At 47.8% G+C, this 16,919-nt stretch overlaps 1 protein-coding gene across 3 annotated transcripts in view; it reads right to left on the bottom strand.

Annotated features, from left to right (window-relative positions):
- The window catches only part of LOC138528685 (zinc finger protein 850-like), a 148,245-nt gene that overhangs the window by 22,751 nt on the left and 108,575 nt on the right, over nucleotides 1–16,919 (bottom strand). The window contains exon 1 of one of the 3 annotated variants that reach the window (XM_069640542.1): nucleotides 3,292–3,476. The exons of the other annotated variants lie outside the window; for them this stretch is intronic. Within the exon in view, the coding sequence (XP_069496643.1) occupies nucleotides 3,292–3,315 (24 nt within the window). The 5' untranslated portion in view covers nucleotides 3,316–3,476. Of the gene's footprint in view, nucleotides 1–3,291; nucleotides 3,477–16,919 lie in introns of those variants that run through there. 3 annotated transcript variants of the gene reach the window in all.

Below are 16,919 nucleotides of genomic sequence, written 5' to 3'. Positions count from 1 at the left end.
TGGGGGATGCTCAGGGCCTTTCCTGTGATCTTTTTCCTTTTCTCTGATAAAGTCAAAAAGGGGGGTGTACTTTAGCTTTATACAATTTTGAGAAGGGGGCCAGGGTGATTGTTAAACGTAGACGTAATTGACATTAGATCTATTTTCCTTGCTGTGTCGTTTGGTCTTGATTTCTGGGATTCATACGATCTTCTCTCTCCTATTCTGGTGGACATTCGGGGGGGGGGTCATGACTCTCCAAGTTAAGACTTCTACGCGGTTGATGATGTGGCTCTCTAGACTTTCATCTGGGGTATCTATTTCTAGTGATCTCATTTGTGGTGGATTTATCCCTCTGGACTTTGTTAATTCATCCTCGATGGTCATTCCAGCTCCTTGCGATCTCCCCCTCTCTCTAAATTTAATTGTCGTACTGTTCATGTGGTACGGTATTCCCGGCAGTGTGTCCCTTGGTGTTTTACGTGGCGACAAGATTCTAATTACATCAGATTCTCATTTGAGATTAGTTATTTCCCTCCCGATCGCACCATACACGTCCCTGGGCCATTTCTAGGCGGGATGTTACTATCGTTCCTTCGAGGGGTCTTATCAGTTGCTTCTACACTTGGCAGTTGGGGCGGAGCTTGTATCTCGGTATCCAAAGCCGCATCTGCACGCTCTAGAAGCTCGCACCTGACATTTCGTGGGCTGATTCCTTAGATGACTCCTCCGAATGTAATTTCTTTTTCAGAAAGAAAAGTTTCAGACTTTCAGAAAGAAGATGGCCCTTGGGTTTGATTTTTCTGTAGGATGTTTTAGTCGGTCTGGGATCTCCCGTTTTGTTTGATGGCAAATTTATTTTTAATAGGGCTTTTTCGGAATGTATCTTTTCCAGTACTTTCAATGCTTTTTGGGTATTCGCCTTTACTTTCGGCTTGCTCTGACTGCCCCCGGGTCTAGACTTTAGTTTTGGTGACTTTATTTTTCACTTGCGATGTTCTGGATTTTCTCACATAAATTAAAGGAACATGGGCCGGGGCTGGGTCTGTATGGGCCAACTTCCTCGATGACTATGGAGTTGCCTCCCTTCCCTGCTCTACGGTCACTTTATCATTCGTACCCCCCTCCCCATTGTTCCTGGCAATGGATGTTGGGTGGGCCGTAACATCTTCCTCCTCTACCTCCTCTTCCTCCCAGCAATGCGCTATGGGTTGAGAAGGGGCCTCATCAATATGGGTCTCACTTGTAAAGACCGTCAAGATGTTCCTTTCAGGGCGGACTCTCTGTGTCATAAGTCGTTGTTTGCTTCAGGCGGGATGGCATGAACTTGTGCTGAAATTACTTGTAATAGGTTCCATTTTGCTCATTGGGGAGGGCTCCTGTTCCAACAGAGCCAGGTCGGGGCTAACTCTCCACTTATGAGGTTGCTGTTTCTCTGAATGTAGTCCCTCTACAATGGCTTTGACGACTCCTCTATGTAAACTCTCAACGACTTTAGGGTTTCCCAGTGTCACTGATTGGCTTGGAGAGCCTATTACCACAACCTCTGCCCTTGGCAACGTGCCTCCCTCACGCTCTTCACTATAGGGACTGGGCGACCTGAAAGCCTTCACACTTTGTGTGCATGTTTCGGAGGGCTCCATACCTGCAACGCCAGGATTTTTACCTCAGGAATGGGGGAGAAAGCAAGCAGGGGGATCATTCAACAATATGCATGGTACCTCACCTGCTGTCGTCACCGATTTTAACTAGTCTGTTGATTATTATTGATGTACTGTTGCAATGTTGTTTTTTATGTCGGTTTATGGATTTTTTATCCGAATAAATATATATGCTTTGAATGGATTGCAATGAATTGTATATATATATTTTATTTTGATTTTTGTAATCTGTGTAAGGTTTGCTGCAAACCAAAACACAAACAATATGTTCTGATATGAGAATCTCACTGTAAGATGCACAGTCCTGTACACTCCCATTGTACTGTAAATACCCATCTTAGAATGGGTAATGGGAGAAATAGCACTAATGAGGGATCCTTGCTGCTTTATATAAAAATAAAGGGCATTTCGAGAACATATGAATGACTACAGAGCTTTCTCTTTGACAAGTATCTCTTTGATATGAGGGTTTATGCTTGAACATAACACACAATGGACTTGGTGTGCATTTCATTTTTCCCCGAGGATCACCCATACATTTAGGTGTTTATAGCCCTGAGCCACAATTTCTCATTCAGACAGCTTCAGAGTTTGGCTTTGCTGATACCTGGCTGTGGCATCTGCTACTCTGTTGGGGTAGCCATCCTTCTCGCGCTTCTTCTCCCATGTTAAGAGGGCCTTGCTATGTTTGAGAGACTCACAGAATTCTAAAAGAGGAAAGGCCGGGACTCAGGGTATTGGGGATCTGTACATGCACAGAAATCCTCAGAGAATGATACGCTTAAGATGAGAATGCACACACAGTTAATGCGTTACAATGCTGCTGGACAAAAGAGGCTTGGATTTTGGTTTTATTGGGAATGATAAACCTACTTTTGGAGGGCTCCTGGAGTGACATATGCGAGGGCCACAGCCAGCAGAGAAATGTGGCATGGCCAGTGCTCAGCACAGCACCCCGTTCATCTCCTTGGTGCTGCCCTGCAGAATGCCCGAGAGAGTGGTTGCCAGACAGGGCTTTTATTGTCGTTATCAAAGATATTAGCAGAGGCCGCGAGACAGCGTTGTGTTTCTGGAGACTCGCCTGAGTTGCAGGCGACTTGTAGGTTTGCTACATTACCACCCTCCCTCCCTATTAATCCCCAACTTCACCTTCCTTTACTGGGGATTATAAGTAAGTATAAATAATGTACATGATGTATTGGCAATCTATACTGCCCCTTTCCCAGGTTTTCCCCTTGTATTTTCCTCCTCTGCCACCTCCATCATGTCCTGCTCACTATTCACTTCCATTGTAAAGTGCCCTGTTAGGCCATTGGTCCACTCACCAGCCTTATAATGTATGCACTGTGTTTCTGGTAGAAGCACTAATCTTACTCTAACATACAATTATACATACTGCATACCTGTCAAAAGCCCCATGTCATAAAGGACACTTTCAGCAAGTCCCGTTTGTCTAGACAACATCACGCTGCATGCTGGGAATATTAACACCTAAAGGACCGTAATTAACATGACACGTGAAACTACAACTCCCAGAATACCACATTGTTGGTAAAAATGCCAGGGATGGCTGAAGATGAGCCCCATGACATGGGTCCAGTTGGCAGCAATGGCTCCTGTCCACAAAGAAATAACCCAGGAGGCACCTCACCTCATCTGGCTCTTTCAAAGCCATTTCTCCCCAGTGATCTTAGGTGAATTCCTCTCCAGTGATCTTGGGTGGATTTCTCCCGGTGGATTTCTCCCTAGAGATCCTGAATGGATTACTCTGCAGTGACCTCTTGCAGGATTGAGAGCAAACCCGCGGATAAGAAGAGAGTCCTGGGAGACTGGGTGATGGGGAGGGTCCCAGGACTGCACTGAGGCTGCGCAGAACAGGAGACACTAATCACCAAGAACAAGAGACACTAATCAGAAGTGCAAGAGACACTACTCTTCTGAGCATGCGCAGACTATTACCATAGATTTCTTCGAATACCATTTCCCCTAAGGAGATTTCACCGAATATATTTCACTGAAAATGATAGGGGAAATGGTATATGTGTAATGCGTTATAGGAGGGGTAAGAGTATAAATTAGTGTAGGGAGGTGTGAGGGCTGGCTGCTGGGGTCTCCCCCCAATTAAGAAATAAAATACAAGTAGAAAAATTAAAAAGATAATTTTTATTTTTCAGTGAAATGGATTCGGTGAAATCTCCATTAGGAGAAATGTATTGGAAGAAATCACATACATCCTAAGCAGACACTATCACTACTGAAGCTCCGCCAATCCCGTCTTAATTGGCTCCTAGAGCTCCCCACGCCCCTGTGGCCCCTCAAGAACCACGGCGAGAAAGAGTAAGAGTAGTTTCATTGGCCAGATGCCGAGTGGTGGCACTCTAAGTTCAAAGTTGTACCCATGTTCGTCTCTATTTTAACAAAACACCCCTTTTCCTTGTTTTCAACATTCATTTTAAACACCCCTTATTCTCGAAATCAAGGAGGCTGCTAACTTTTACAACACCTTAATGCTTGAAAATGTCTTACCTGCACAACCAGACATCCCTGTGTATTCCCCTACACGTCTCCCATCACAGAATTGTTTTCCACAAGCACTGTCCGAATAGAATGTGCAGGTGTGCATGCATTACACTGTTTCGAGCTTATGTGGTGCAGCCATTTACTGTGGATAATAGGCAGAATGAGGGGCGTTGGACTGATTATGGCCCCTTCCCAGGGAGCTCTGACTTGTTAGGGAAAGGGGCCATTAGCACTCTCCAATCCACATGTGTCTGCCCCAGCCCAATATTAAAAGATCAGACATCCAGGAAACAGACTTGGGGAATGACCTGGGACCTTTGAACCCCACCTATGTCTTTTCCCATAGTTTGGCTTTAGTGCCTGTCAGCTGCCCACATCGTTGTGTGGGTGGGCCGCCGTTGCGGCCTCGGGACAAGACGTCCAGGATGTGACGTCAGGGGAAGGGAAGGGACAGGGCAAAGTTGCGGCAGTTGCTGCCTGTATGCGAATAAACAAGGTTGTGCCTGAGTTTACGGCTCCCGTGTATTATTGGGTCAAGGCCCACCTTGCGGGGACACAACAATGGCGACGAGCGGAGAAAAAACCCACCAGCGCCGTGTCGAGGTCTGCAGCCGAGCATGATAGCGCGTCGGCGCGCCTCATAAACGGTCACAGCCGAGGAGCCGCACCTCCTCAGAGTCACGTGGCACCGCGGATCGCATGAGCGCAAGCGGAGAGGAGGAGAGGCTCGAAAAATGCGCGCCCACTCCCCAGCGCGAAGAAGGCGCCCGCTCCACAAGCGCAGAGGGGCTCAGCGAAAGCACGTGCAGCACGGATGATGCTCCGGGGCGAGCGGGCCCAGGAAAAAGTCGAGGCGTCACGCCGGTAAGCACTGCTCACGCTCAACGCGCATACCGCGCCCCACCCGCCACAAATTGCAGAGCGCTGGCCATTTCGGCCCATGTGTGGCTCATCATACGACAAACGGCGCGGCTTGAGTACAAGAACAGGTGCCGTCAAGTGGAAGTGCGCAACTCGCATCCCACGTGCCAGGAAAAGTAGGAAGAGCCGAAAAGGCACGCTCAAGGACCAGCTTGCTACCCACCACCCCAAGACAGGGTCCCAGGACACCAAACAAGAAGTCGGATTCAGCAAGCACCACAGCCTCATCCTCGGGAGGGGCGGGAGAGGCTGACCCATCAGGAGGAAATGACACCAATCAAGACAACAATCAACATGCACAAAATGAAGGGGGCTCATCTCAAGTAATGCACATGCCAAACCCTTTTGAAGTACGAGACACCTCAAATTTAGGACCCCGCTGGACCATACAGGCGCCATACAGGCGCCATTGGTCTGACGGATAACACACGGCAAAAAAAAAGGTTGCTCATGGCTGTTGGTCCGGCAGGGAGAGACATCGCAGGTGAATTACTAAATGTCGACACCGTCACATATGGAGAACTACACGCAAAACTGTCGGAATACTTCGCACCACACACAAACGTCGACTACGAACGTCACATATTCCACACGACCAAACAGGAAAAGGGAGAGTCGATGGACAATTTCGTGATGCGACTCCGCATTAAATTGAAACACTGTGTATTCCACAAATACTCCAACGAGGAGGCCTTCAGATCGCAACTGATCGCCGGATGCCTGTCACAACCGTTTCGCAAGCAACTCTTACAAAAGCAGAGATCTCTAGAAGAAATTCTAGCACTGGCACGCATGGAAGCCGCAGTTGACTCGCAACTGGACAATCTAGGCAGGGTATCCCTGCACCAACAAGGAGAAAACTCAGAGACAGTCAACAAACTGCATGCAAACCCCACCCCAGGAGGAAAACGCCACAAGGCCACGTGCTACGAGTGCGGGTACGAATACCCACATGCAGGTGAATGCCCGGCCATAGGACAGAAATGTGCTGCATGTGGAGGTATGGACCACTATAGGGCCATGTGCAAGAATGCACCGATGCACTCGCCAGGCAAACCTCACACCCAAGACAGGCGCAGATACACCCGCAAGAGCTCACCCAGATCCAGAGGGGAGAGGACAGTGAGCGGAAAAGCCGTTACACCCGAGAAGACAGACGGTCGTCTGAGGACACGAGATGCTCACACAGGAGGTGTTTCGTGAGGTACGTGGAGGCGCGATCACCCACGAGCAGCGACACCCCGTCGTCTGAAGAAGGTCAGAGGAAGAAGGGCTATGTGTGGGCCGTAAATGACAACACCGCCGCCACGCAACACAGCCCCGTACTGACACTTCACGTAAATGACACCCCACTGAAGTTCCTGATTGACATGGGGGCAACAGTCCATATCATCAGTGAACAAGCCTATAGGTCGCTTGCACCGCAACCAAAGATCAAGAAAGCGGCGGTCAACATCTACCCCTACGGATCCACGACACCTCTGCCATGCAAAGGCATGATCACTGCCCAGTGCACTCACAAGGAACACGCAATGAAAATCCCGCTGCACATCCTAAAGACCGAAGCTAACACCGGGTGCATTCTAAGCTTCAGAACAGCAGTGGACATGGGTCTGGTACATATCCTGTACCAGCTAATGGCCCATAAATATTTCGCCAAACCAAATACTATTGAACTATCATTCCGCAAACTATTTGCAGGCCTGGGAAAGCTAAAGAACAGGAAGGTACACCTGCACATCAATCCACTTGTTAAGCCAGTGGCCCAGCACTACCGAGGGATTCCATTCAATATCCAAAGACAAGTGGAGGAAGAACTGGACAAGCTAATCAAAATGAATGTCATCGAACCCGTATCGGGTCCCACACCCTGGGTGTCGCCCATCGTCCCTGTCCCCAAGAAGTCACCAGATGGGTCCATACGACTGTGCGTCGATATGCGCAGGGCCAACACCGCCATCGAGAGAGAGAGGCATCAAGCGCCCAGGATCACAGACATGATCCACCTCCTGCACGGAGCAAGAATCTTTTCAAAATTAGACTAAAGGCTATCAAAAAGGCTATCAAAAGGATATCACCAGATTGAAATAGCGCCCGAGTCGAGATACATCACCACGTTCGTAACACATCTTGGCTTATTTCAATACAAAAGACTCCGTTTTGGCATTTCCTCGGCCGCCAAAATCTTTCAAGAAGAGATACACAAGGTAATCAGACACGTCCCAAACTGCCTGAACTATTCAGATGATGTTCTGGTATACGGCAAGACACAAGAGGAACATGATGTAGCCCTACACAGGGTGTGCCAAGCACTCGAGGACACAGGACTGACGCTAAACAAAGCGAAATGCGAATTCTCGAAAGGATCACTGAGATTTTTTGGTCATATCTTCTCGGACAAAGGTACGAGACCAGATTTAGAAAAAGTCGAGGCACTCAACTCAGCCACGCCCCCCGCAAACACAACAGACCTGAGATTATTTTTGGGCCTAGCCAGTTACTGCTCCAGATATCTGATCTGATATCGAGCAACCCACTACGCATGCTCACGCGCAAAGACACACCATTCACATGGTCAAAAGAATGCCCGGGGGCGTTCGAAGCAATCAGAGGTGCCATATCGCAAGCAGAGGACATGGCATACTTCGACGCCGACCGGGACACTGAAATAATTGTGGACGCCAGCCCAGTAGGACTTGGCGCCATTCTAACGCAAACAGACCCGGCAGAACCACGTACCACTTACATAGTGGCATACGCTAGCAGAAGCCTGACGACCACGGAACAAGCGTACTCGCAAGCCGAAAAAGAAAGTCTGGCTTTAGTATAGGCCTGCAAGTATTTCCATCTATTCCTGTTCGGCAAAGAGTTCACAATCATCACGGATCACCAGGCATTACTCACCATCTATGGAAACCCCAAAGCAAGGATGCCGCCGAGAATAGCCCGATGGGGTCGGTGGCTGCAAGACTACAAGTTCACGATAAAGCACTGACCTGGGAAAGAAGAAAACCCTGCTGACTATCTTTCACGCCACCCCACCGCCTCAACTGCGTCTCAACCATCCATCGCGCACGCATACATCAATCACATCATTCATCACCTACAACCACTCCCAGTCGGGTGGGCGGAGTTGTCAGTACAGTCGGAGGCAGACCCAGCAATCCGAATCGCAAGACACTGCCTGCAGGAAAACAAGCAGACTCTCATGAGACAACAAGCTAGAACGGAATCTGAAACAGTACAGGAAGACGTCAAATGGTTTGACCAAGTCCAAGCGAAACTCACGGTAGTAGAAAACAAAGTACTACTGAAAGGCTGCAAAGTCGTAGTCCCCAGAACTCTCCGGGAAAGGGTAATGCACCTGGCCCATGAAGGGCACCGCGGCATAGTCGCCACAAAGCGCCTCCTCCGACAAAAGGTATGGTTCCCTCAGCTTGATCACCTTGTAGAAACCATAGTAGGAGGCTGTCACATCTGTGCGCAGGTATCTCCACCACCACACCCCAACCCACTGCAAACGTCGCCGCTACCAGCTAGAGTATGGGAGGAGCTTGCCGTAGACCTATTCGGACCGCTGAGCGATGGAACACATGTAGTTGTACTCATGGACGAACACTCGTGATACCCAGATGCACAGATAATAGAGAGTAGCTCAACGTCAAGCGTCATCCCGGCACTCGATTGAATGCTGTCAGCCTATGGTATTCCAAAGATCATAAAGTCAGACAATGGGCCCGCCTTCATAAGCCATGACTTTCAGAAGTTTGCGAATTACATGGGGTTCCAGCATCGTTGAATAACCCCTCGCTGGCCCCAGGCGAACGGCATTGTCGAAAGATTCATGGCTAAAATCAAAAGGACCTTGCAAATCGTGCACATTCAAAATAGGCCATTTGAGCAAGCCCTAAATCAAATGCTCAGGGAATACCGACACACACCACATAACACGACAGGTGTATGCCCCGCAGACCTGTTATTTCGGAGAACGGTCAAGACCAGGTTGCCAGAGGACCCAAGAGCACCAGAACCGACAACGCTAGAACAAGAGGCAAGGAGAAACGATGAAGTGAACAAGGCAAAAACAAAGGAAGTATCTGATAGGAAGAGAAGGGCTTGTGAGAACCTCATGCAACCAGGGGACGAAGTATGGCTCAAACAACCAAAGAACAGAAAGGAAGAAGCCACTTTCGCGCCCACCCCTCTCGTCTTAACACACAAAAAAGGCACCATGGTCACAGCACAGAGAAGAGACTGCTTGTCAGTGACCAGGAACAGTTCGCACTTCAAACGTGTCATACCACGTCAAGGGGATTGCTGGGAAATGGACTTAGGCAGTGAAGGGGAAAGATGCCATGAAGAACCGTACCATAGGGAAGGAGAAGAATCAGGAAGTGAAACAAATAACCCAATACCCACAGTAGAAAGAGTGACCCCAAGCAGGGCGAGACACCCTCAGAGGAGCCACATGAAACCCCTTTGTATAATTGAAGAAATGGGGTGAAAAGGCAGTCCTAGCCTCACACGATAAAAAGGGGGGAGATGTCAGCTGCCCACATCGTTGCGTGGTTGGGCCGCCGTTGCGGCCTCGGGACAAGACGTGAGTTTACGGCTCCCGTGTATTATTGGGTCTAGGCCCACGCGGTTGTGTTTTCCCCACCTTGCGGGGACACAACAGTGCCCACCCGCATTAAACAAAAAGTCAAGGAGACAGACCTCAGTGTTTTACACATCAAAAAGGCACCATTTTCCTCGTCTATGGGGACGAGGATGTTTACCGCATAGCAGTTTCAGTGCCACCACGGGGCCAGATATCAGTTAAATGCCGCTTTTGCAGGCCGGCTATTAGTCAGCCCATCCTGAGCACATGTGTCTACCTTCTTCTTTAAGGGCATCCGTGAACAGACTGGTAAGAGAAAACGTAGGGTTGAATTTGTGACATCAGGACTATCCTCTACTGTGATGAGGAAGAGGTGCAGAGCCATAAGACTCATCCTGAGACCCTTGAGGAATGTTATAGTATTTCTGGAAGATTATATTGTGCAAGCGGTATTCAAAAGTGAAGAGGGAACACAGGAAGGAATCGTCAGCCTTCCCTGGAGGAGCCGCTGGCCTGAGGACGCCCGAACTGTCAGACAGAGGAAGGAAGTGCAGTACCAGAGGTTTGCTAAGGTTACATTAGTAACCGCACATGGTCCTACGAGGAAGGACCGACCGGCAGAGAAGCCAAACAGCACACCAGGTGAGTGGAGCATGCAAGGAACATGGTCAAGACAGGACACGCTTGCTGCTGGAAGCCAGGGGCTACAAAGTGCTGATAGCACGCCAGAGCTGACAACAAGACTGTGAGGGCCTGAATCAGAGGCGGTGAGACCCTGAAGCCGATGAGCAGCCAGTGGGAGAGACCCTCAAGGTACTGAGGCAACCGAAAAGACTGGCAGGGGCAAAAAAAAAGCAGTAGGGAATCCTACCCCGAGAAACAAACATGTAAACAAGTGTGGAAAAGGGAAGGCTGTTTCCCAAAAGATAGAAAGTGAACAGAGCAGGTCTAGGACCTGCACTCATGTGACGAGGGCATTCAGAGGCATCTTCATCGTGACACTGCCTGGGAGGTTAGTGCACCAGGTGTGCCACATTCCCAAGGCAGGGAAATAAGGGTCTGGGAGCCACATATGTGTCCAAAGGTACCTTCCTCATGGCAGTACCTGGGAGGTTAGTGCATCACGATTGCCAGATTCTCATAAAGGGGAACTACAGACCTGGGGCGCATACCTGCTCACCTGAAGTTGGGTCATGCAGAGCGAGACCTGGTAGGATAGTGAAGCAGGGTCATTCTCCCTGGTGGTGTATTAAGAACATTGTGAAAGGCCAAGAGAAGAGAGGCATCCTCTTGGCATTGGGTAACCTGAGAGAGAACATAGGAAGGGAATCAGACTCTCTGGTGTGTTTCTGGACATTGTGAAACACCAATAGAAGGGAGATATTCTCTTGGCAGCGAAAGAGGCTGAGAGAGAACCAGGAAAAGGGAATCATACTCTCTGGTGTGTTTTTGAAGATTGTGAAAAGTCAAGAGAAGGGAGGCATTTTCTAAACAGTGCATGAGGATGAGAGTGAACCAGGGGAAGGGAACAAGACCCTCTGGTGTGTTTCTGGACATTGTGAAAATTCAAGAGAAGGGAGGAATTCTCTTGGGAGCACAAGAGGCAATGTGGAACTTTGTTTTTTTGCCAAATTGGAATTTTGCTTTGACTTATTTGGTAAGAGATGTCGACCTGGCGAAGAGAGCCACTCCCTTCCAGAACCAGTTCTCTCATATATGGATAGAAGGGAATCATTCTTCTGGACCAAGAGGACAGCAAACCAATTTTAGTTTAGTTGTAATTGTAAGGGTTGGACATAGGATTTTGACACTGGGCGGTGGACTCTTCTTAGTTCTTGGACATTCTGATAGACCCTTTAGTTTTGTTGAAGTAGGGAAACCCCTCTTAGACTTATGGCAAGATAGGGTTTTCCTTTCATTGTATCACTCAATAAAGGTTTCTGCCAACCACTATGTCACCACTGTGTCCGAGCCGTACTTCTGCACCCTTACAAACAGTTGCGTACCTCACCCCAGCGTGTCACAGATGTGTATTTCATCATATTCATACCATTCCGATGAAGTTTGCACTGCATTATACTCCCAAAAAACTTGTTATTATCATGTCTAGTAACATTTGCAGATGGAACATAGGAGTGGCAATCTATGTCATTTAAACAGTTCTCGTTTTGTAAGTGATTTCAACCCAGCATTCCACCTAAGTCAATGCCTAGCATGTGATGCACAGCTGGAATCCTTAATTATATATTTGTGTCTATAAGTTCTTTTATTTCTGAATGATGTACCCTTATATCACACCCCTCTCTTTGAATCACCCCCCGGTCTCACTGAACCAAGAAGAAGGTTGTTTTGCTAAATTAAAAGATTTATTTTATGAATTTGAACAATATATATATATATCACACATTTATGAATTTGAACAACATCTAGATATTGCAATTACAGAAAACTATAAGGAGTTGGAATGCGGTTTTAGATTCGTTTGAAAGCTGAGGATGTTAGCTTCAATCTGAAGCTGTGCTTTGAATATTACAACAAGGATTTCTTAACACTAAAGAGACTATGAAGATGCAAGCTACCCAACTGTACAGCCACCAGAACAACGGCGCCTCTGCTCTGACTTTTGCACGCCAAGACACTTGTCCTTCTTCAGCAAAAAAATTAGCGCAAAGATGAATTTATCACTACAATGAACAAAGGACTATATGGATGAGAGAAAGATTCAGAAAAGACAAAAGATATTCTACAATGCAGTCTGGATATGTTGGACTGGTTTTGGATTGGATTAATTAAGGCTAAGAAATTGGCTATGGACAATCCTATGCTAAATATTCACAACTATGGTTGGAATAGGAATAGGCCCGTCAGAATCTGGTCAAAGGTTTGGACTGGGATCTGCTCGCCCACCGGACAGGATTCAGGCACCTGGTTCTGCACTCAGCACGGCCTCTGTCACTGCACGGCCTCTGGTTCTGGATCTGACGGGTTGGTTCTGGGTTACAGCTCTGCTCTACTGGTTTGGGTCTCTGGGTTCTAGCAAGGGTTCTTGGCAAGAAGCAGCAAACAGCATAGCCAGGCTGTTGAAATTGTTGTGCCCCTGGGAAGTTTGGGGTTAAAATCAGGTTGCAAGATTTTAAAGGCCAGCTGAGAAAGGTTCAGCTTTAGGATTGGGCCTTCTATTTTCAGAGTTCTGGAGCCTTGATCTGGATTTCTCCTGCAGAGCGCTTCGCCAGTAAATCAGTTGATGGGTGAATGTGTGTGTGTCTATAGGTCCTAAGCAGTCCCTATTTATATATTTTCCAAAGGGGTGGGTAGACTGATTATACTAAGCACACCCTCTAGGAAACTGATTGGTCAAAGTGTTCCCTCTCTCCTGATTTGAGAAGGAAACCAGTGTGTCATGATGTGTCATGGTGATGCTGTGTTTATGGTCCAGGGGAAAACCTCCCTTTTATTCCTACAAAGAAATTATATTTTTCATCTAAAACATATTTACAATATCACCAGCTTGATAATAATACATATTTACATTCCCAATTAAATAAGGCATGTCTCTGTCCAAGTCCCATCTTCTTAAGAGTTTTGGTTTCCAAATTACAGTTTTTCGCGCTTTTGGTGGTTTACCCAGCGTCAGATCTGTAGAAATGTTTCCATATACATGTGCATAGCATCTGGGCATACTCCTGTTAATTTTCATATTCCTAACATTATTACAATTGCTACAATATGAACATTTCAGTGGTTCAGGCTCTGAATATCGCACAAGTAGTAGTTTCTACTTGTGAGCAACATTTCCATTTTAACAACCTATAAATTCCAGATTTTTACCAATTTGGCACAGTTTTCTATGAGTCTTTTTCTCAAAAGTATATTTTCTTCAGTACCAAATACACATTTCAGTCTAACTCCGCCTCCAAGGTTTGGCTGAGCCAGAAGCAATCTGAGCCTCTTCCTGCCAGCATCTGGTTTCTGTTGACGCCCAAATGTGTATTTCCTTTCAGTCAAGGGAGTCTTTTGTCTCTACTCAGAGCAACAGGCCAAAGTCCTCTGCCCCCCTCCCTTCACACCTCCCTGCCAGTTCCTCAGCAGAGAGCAGGGGGGAAGATTCCTTTGTTTGGGAGAAGCTGTGGAATGTCTTTAAAGCCCAGTTTTGGCTGGCTGTAACTCACTTTTAACACAATGTTTAAAATATGGGCTTTTCTAAAAATACAATTTACATTTTTAACAAATATAGCCACACATCTCTTAATTCCAGCCTTTTTAACACATAGAGATTGGATTGTACAACCTATATTGTTTTTGATAGGAAGTGTCTTCTTTTCCATATTTTGATTTAATGTACAAGTTTAAATGACAAGTTAATTAATCGCCAGCTTCTGACACAGGCGAGCGGCGATACTGCACCCATTTCTGACATCTTTTTCTCATGCAAGCACCTTTGAATGTGGATTTTCTTCTGATAAAATGTACTTCTGCTGACATTGAGCTTAGGTGAATTCTTTAAATAAAGTGAGGTTTAACACCCAACAAGGATGTTAGATCTTTTGTGCTGCTTGAGAATCATTATTTTGCAAATTTAAGAGCAAAAGAAAAATGAATTTTTAAAGCAGTTCTGTGTTTCCCTTGCAATGCAGCACTGCTTTTTCAAGTAGTTTCATTTTACTCTGTGAGCAGCCAAATGATAGGTTTTGGCAGTGGTCTCCTGTGTTACCACTGACATAGGCAAAATGGATTGGCGGCCTATTTTTCAGGTTTTCCTGTGCACTTTTCAAAGATTTTTAGCGCAAAGATCTTTTTGGTGGCCATCCTGTTGTTTTGATGCAAGCAGCACACAGTAATGTTGCAGGGCATAGACTAGTGGGTTAGAACATCCCACAGTTTCACGCAGGAATGCCGGAGAGTGTACTTTTCACATTGAGATTTAACCTAAAACTGGTCTTACTTTGGTGATACATCGAGAGCACCCCCTCCTCATCTGTAACACTGTTTTGAGGTGTTAAAATCAACATTGTAACTTGTGATAAGAATGGAAACTCTGACAGCCAGTAATGCCTTTCATTTTGGACAATTAAAAGCAGAAGATATCTGGACAGACTGATTCTTAACCAGCACTTTCACCTCTGATAACAGGAAAACTCATCAAAGAGTTGCTCCAGTTTATCTGCAGCAGCAAAGAGGATGGGTGTTCAGATGCAGGTGCACCGCCCCCCACGGAAGCAGAGGTACCACCTGACAATGATCGTCTAACAGGATATCAAGGCCCCTGGCAGTGACGTAAAAATGATGGGCCTCACCATGAGTTGGGCGGTAGCACTTAAATCCGGTGGTAACAGTATTAGCGTCATCAATACCACTTCACTGGATCACAACTGCAATCCAGCGGTGCAATTGCAGTTGCGTGCTATTACTGCAAGCTGTAATAGCACTGGCTGTAATTGCACCGACAACCAAACGCGCTGTTACAGACCTATCACAAGTACAGCATCAGCGCTCCTTGCGCTGGAAAACCTGCTTTAATAGCGCCAAAAATACCCCGGCCAAATGCTGGAGGTAAAAGAACACTGGTGAAATGAAGAAAGCCACAGGTGGAAACAATGCACACAGACCCACCCTGACCCCACAAACCCTTCACGACACCATGTTGCCATTAGGAGGAGGGAGGAGACAGCAATGAAGCCTCAGGAGCAAACAATGCACACATACCCACCCTGGCCGCACACACCCTTCCCAACACTTTGTCGCCACGAGGAGCAGGTAGGAGACTGCAATGAAGCATCAGGTGCAAACAAAGCACACATACCCACCCTGGCCCCAAACACCCTTCCCAAAACCATGTCACCATGAGGAGCAGGTAGGAGACAGCAATGAAGCCACAGGTGCAAACAATGCACACAGACCCACCCTGGCCCCACACACCCTTCACAACACCATGTCGCCACGAGGAGCAGGTAGGAGACAGCAATGAAGCCTCAGGTGCAAACAATGCACACAGACCCACCCTGGCCCCAAACACCCTTCCCAAAACCATGTTGCCACGAGGAGCAGGTAAGAGACAGCAATGAAGCCACAGGTGCAAACAATGCACACAGACCCACCCTGGCCCCACACACCCTTCCAATACCATGTTGCCATTAGGAGAGGGGCGGAGACAGCAATGAACCATCAAGTGCAAACAATGCACACAGACCCACCCTGGCCCCACACACCCTTCCCAACACCATGTTGCCATTAATAGCAGGGAGGTGACAGAAATGAAGCCTCAAGTGCAAACAATGCACACAGACCCACCCTGGCCCCACACACCCTTCCCAACACCATGTTGCCATTAGAAGCAGGGTGGAGACAGCAATGAAGCCTCAGGTGCAAACAATGCACACCGACCCACCCTGGCCCCACACACACTTCCCAACACCATGTTGCCATTAGGAGCAGGGAGGGGACAGCAATGAAGCCTCAGGTGTAAGCAATGCACACAGACCCACCCTGGCCCCACACCTTTCCCAACACCATGTTGCCATTAGTAGCAGGGAGGAGACAGCAATGAAGCCTCAGGTGCAAACAATGCACACAGACCCATCCTGGCCCCACACACCCTTCCCAAAACCATGGGCCTCATTACGACCCATACGCTAATGGGTTAACGGCGCCGTAAAAGGCTGCAGCACAGTTAACCTATTAGCGCCTAATTACGAGGTCCCTTTGCGGGACCCGACCTTAACGGCTGGTGTAGACCAGCCGTTAAAGTAGGGACCCGCAAATGGACGTTGGTGCTAATTACGGTGCCACAATTTGCGGCACCATACTTAGCGCCTTCCCCATTCCCATTGAGCCCTATGGGGCAAAAATGGGAATGGGGAACGGCCATGGAGGAAGGGGGAATTACCGCCCCGCCAACCTTGTAATGGGGTGGTAATTCCCCCTTTCTCCATGGCGGAATCTGTAACTTACCGGCATGGACCATGGTGCTAATAGCACCATGGTCTTCCGCCAGGGCCATAATGAGGCCCCATGTCTCCATGAGGAGCAGGGAGGAGACAACAATGAAGCCACAGGTGCAAACCACGCCCACAAGAGGCCTACAAAAGACCCACCATGGCCCCACTTACCCTTCCCAACACTGTGTTGCCATTTGGATCAGGGAGCCTTAATGTGTACCTCTACATGCTGCGCCAGAAGCTACAGAGGCCTGACAACCGGCCCAGGGCAAAAGGAGCACAGGAGGGGAGAGTAGAAGACCA

The sequence above is a fragment of the Ambystoma mexicanum genome, chromosome 7q, assembly GCF_040938575.1.
Source record: "Ambystoma mexicanum isolate Mex_15411 chromosome 7q, UKY_AmexF1_1, whole genome shotgun sequence".
Taxonomy (NCBI): Eukaryota; Metazoa; Chordata; class Amphibia; order Caudata; family Ambystomatidae; genus Ambystoma; species Ambystoma mexicanum.
The sequence above is the reverse complement of the archived record's forward strand: the minus strand, read 5'-3'. Positions and strand labels throughout refer to the sequence as shown.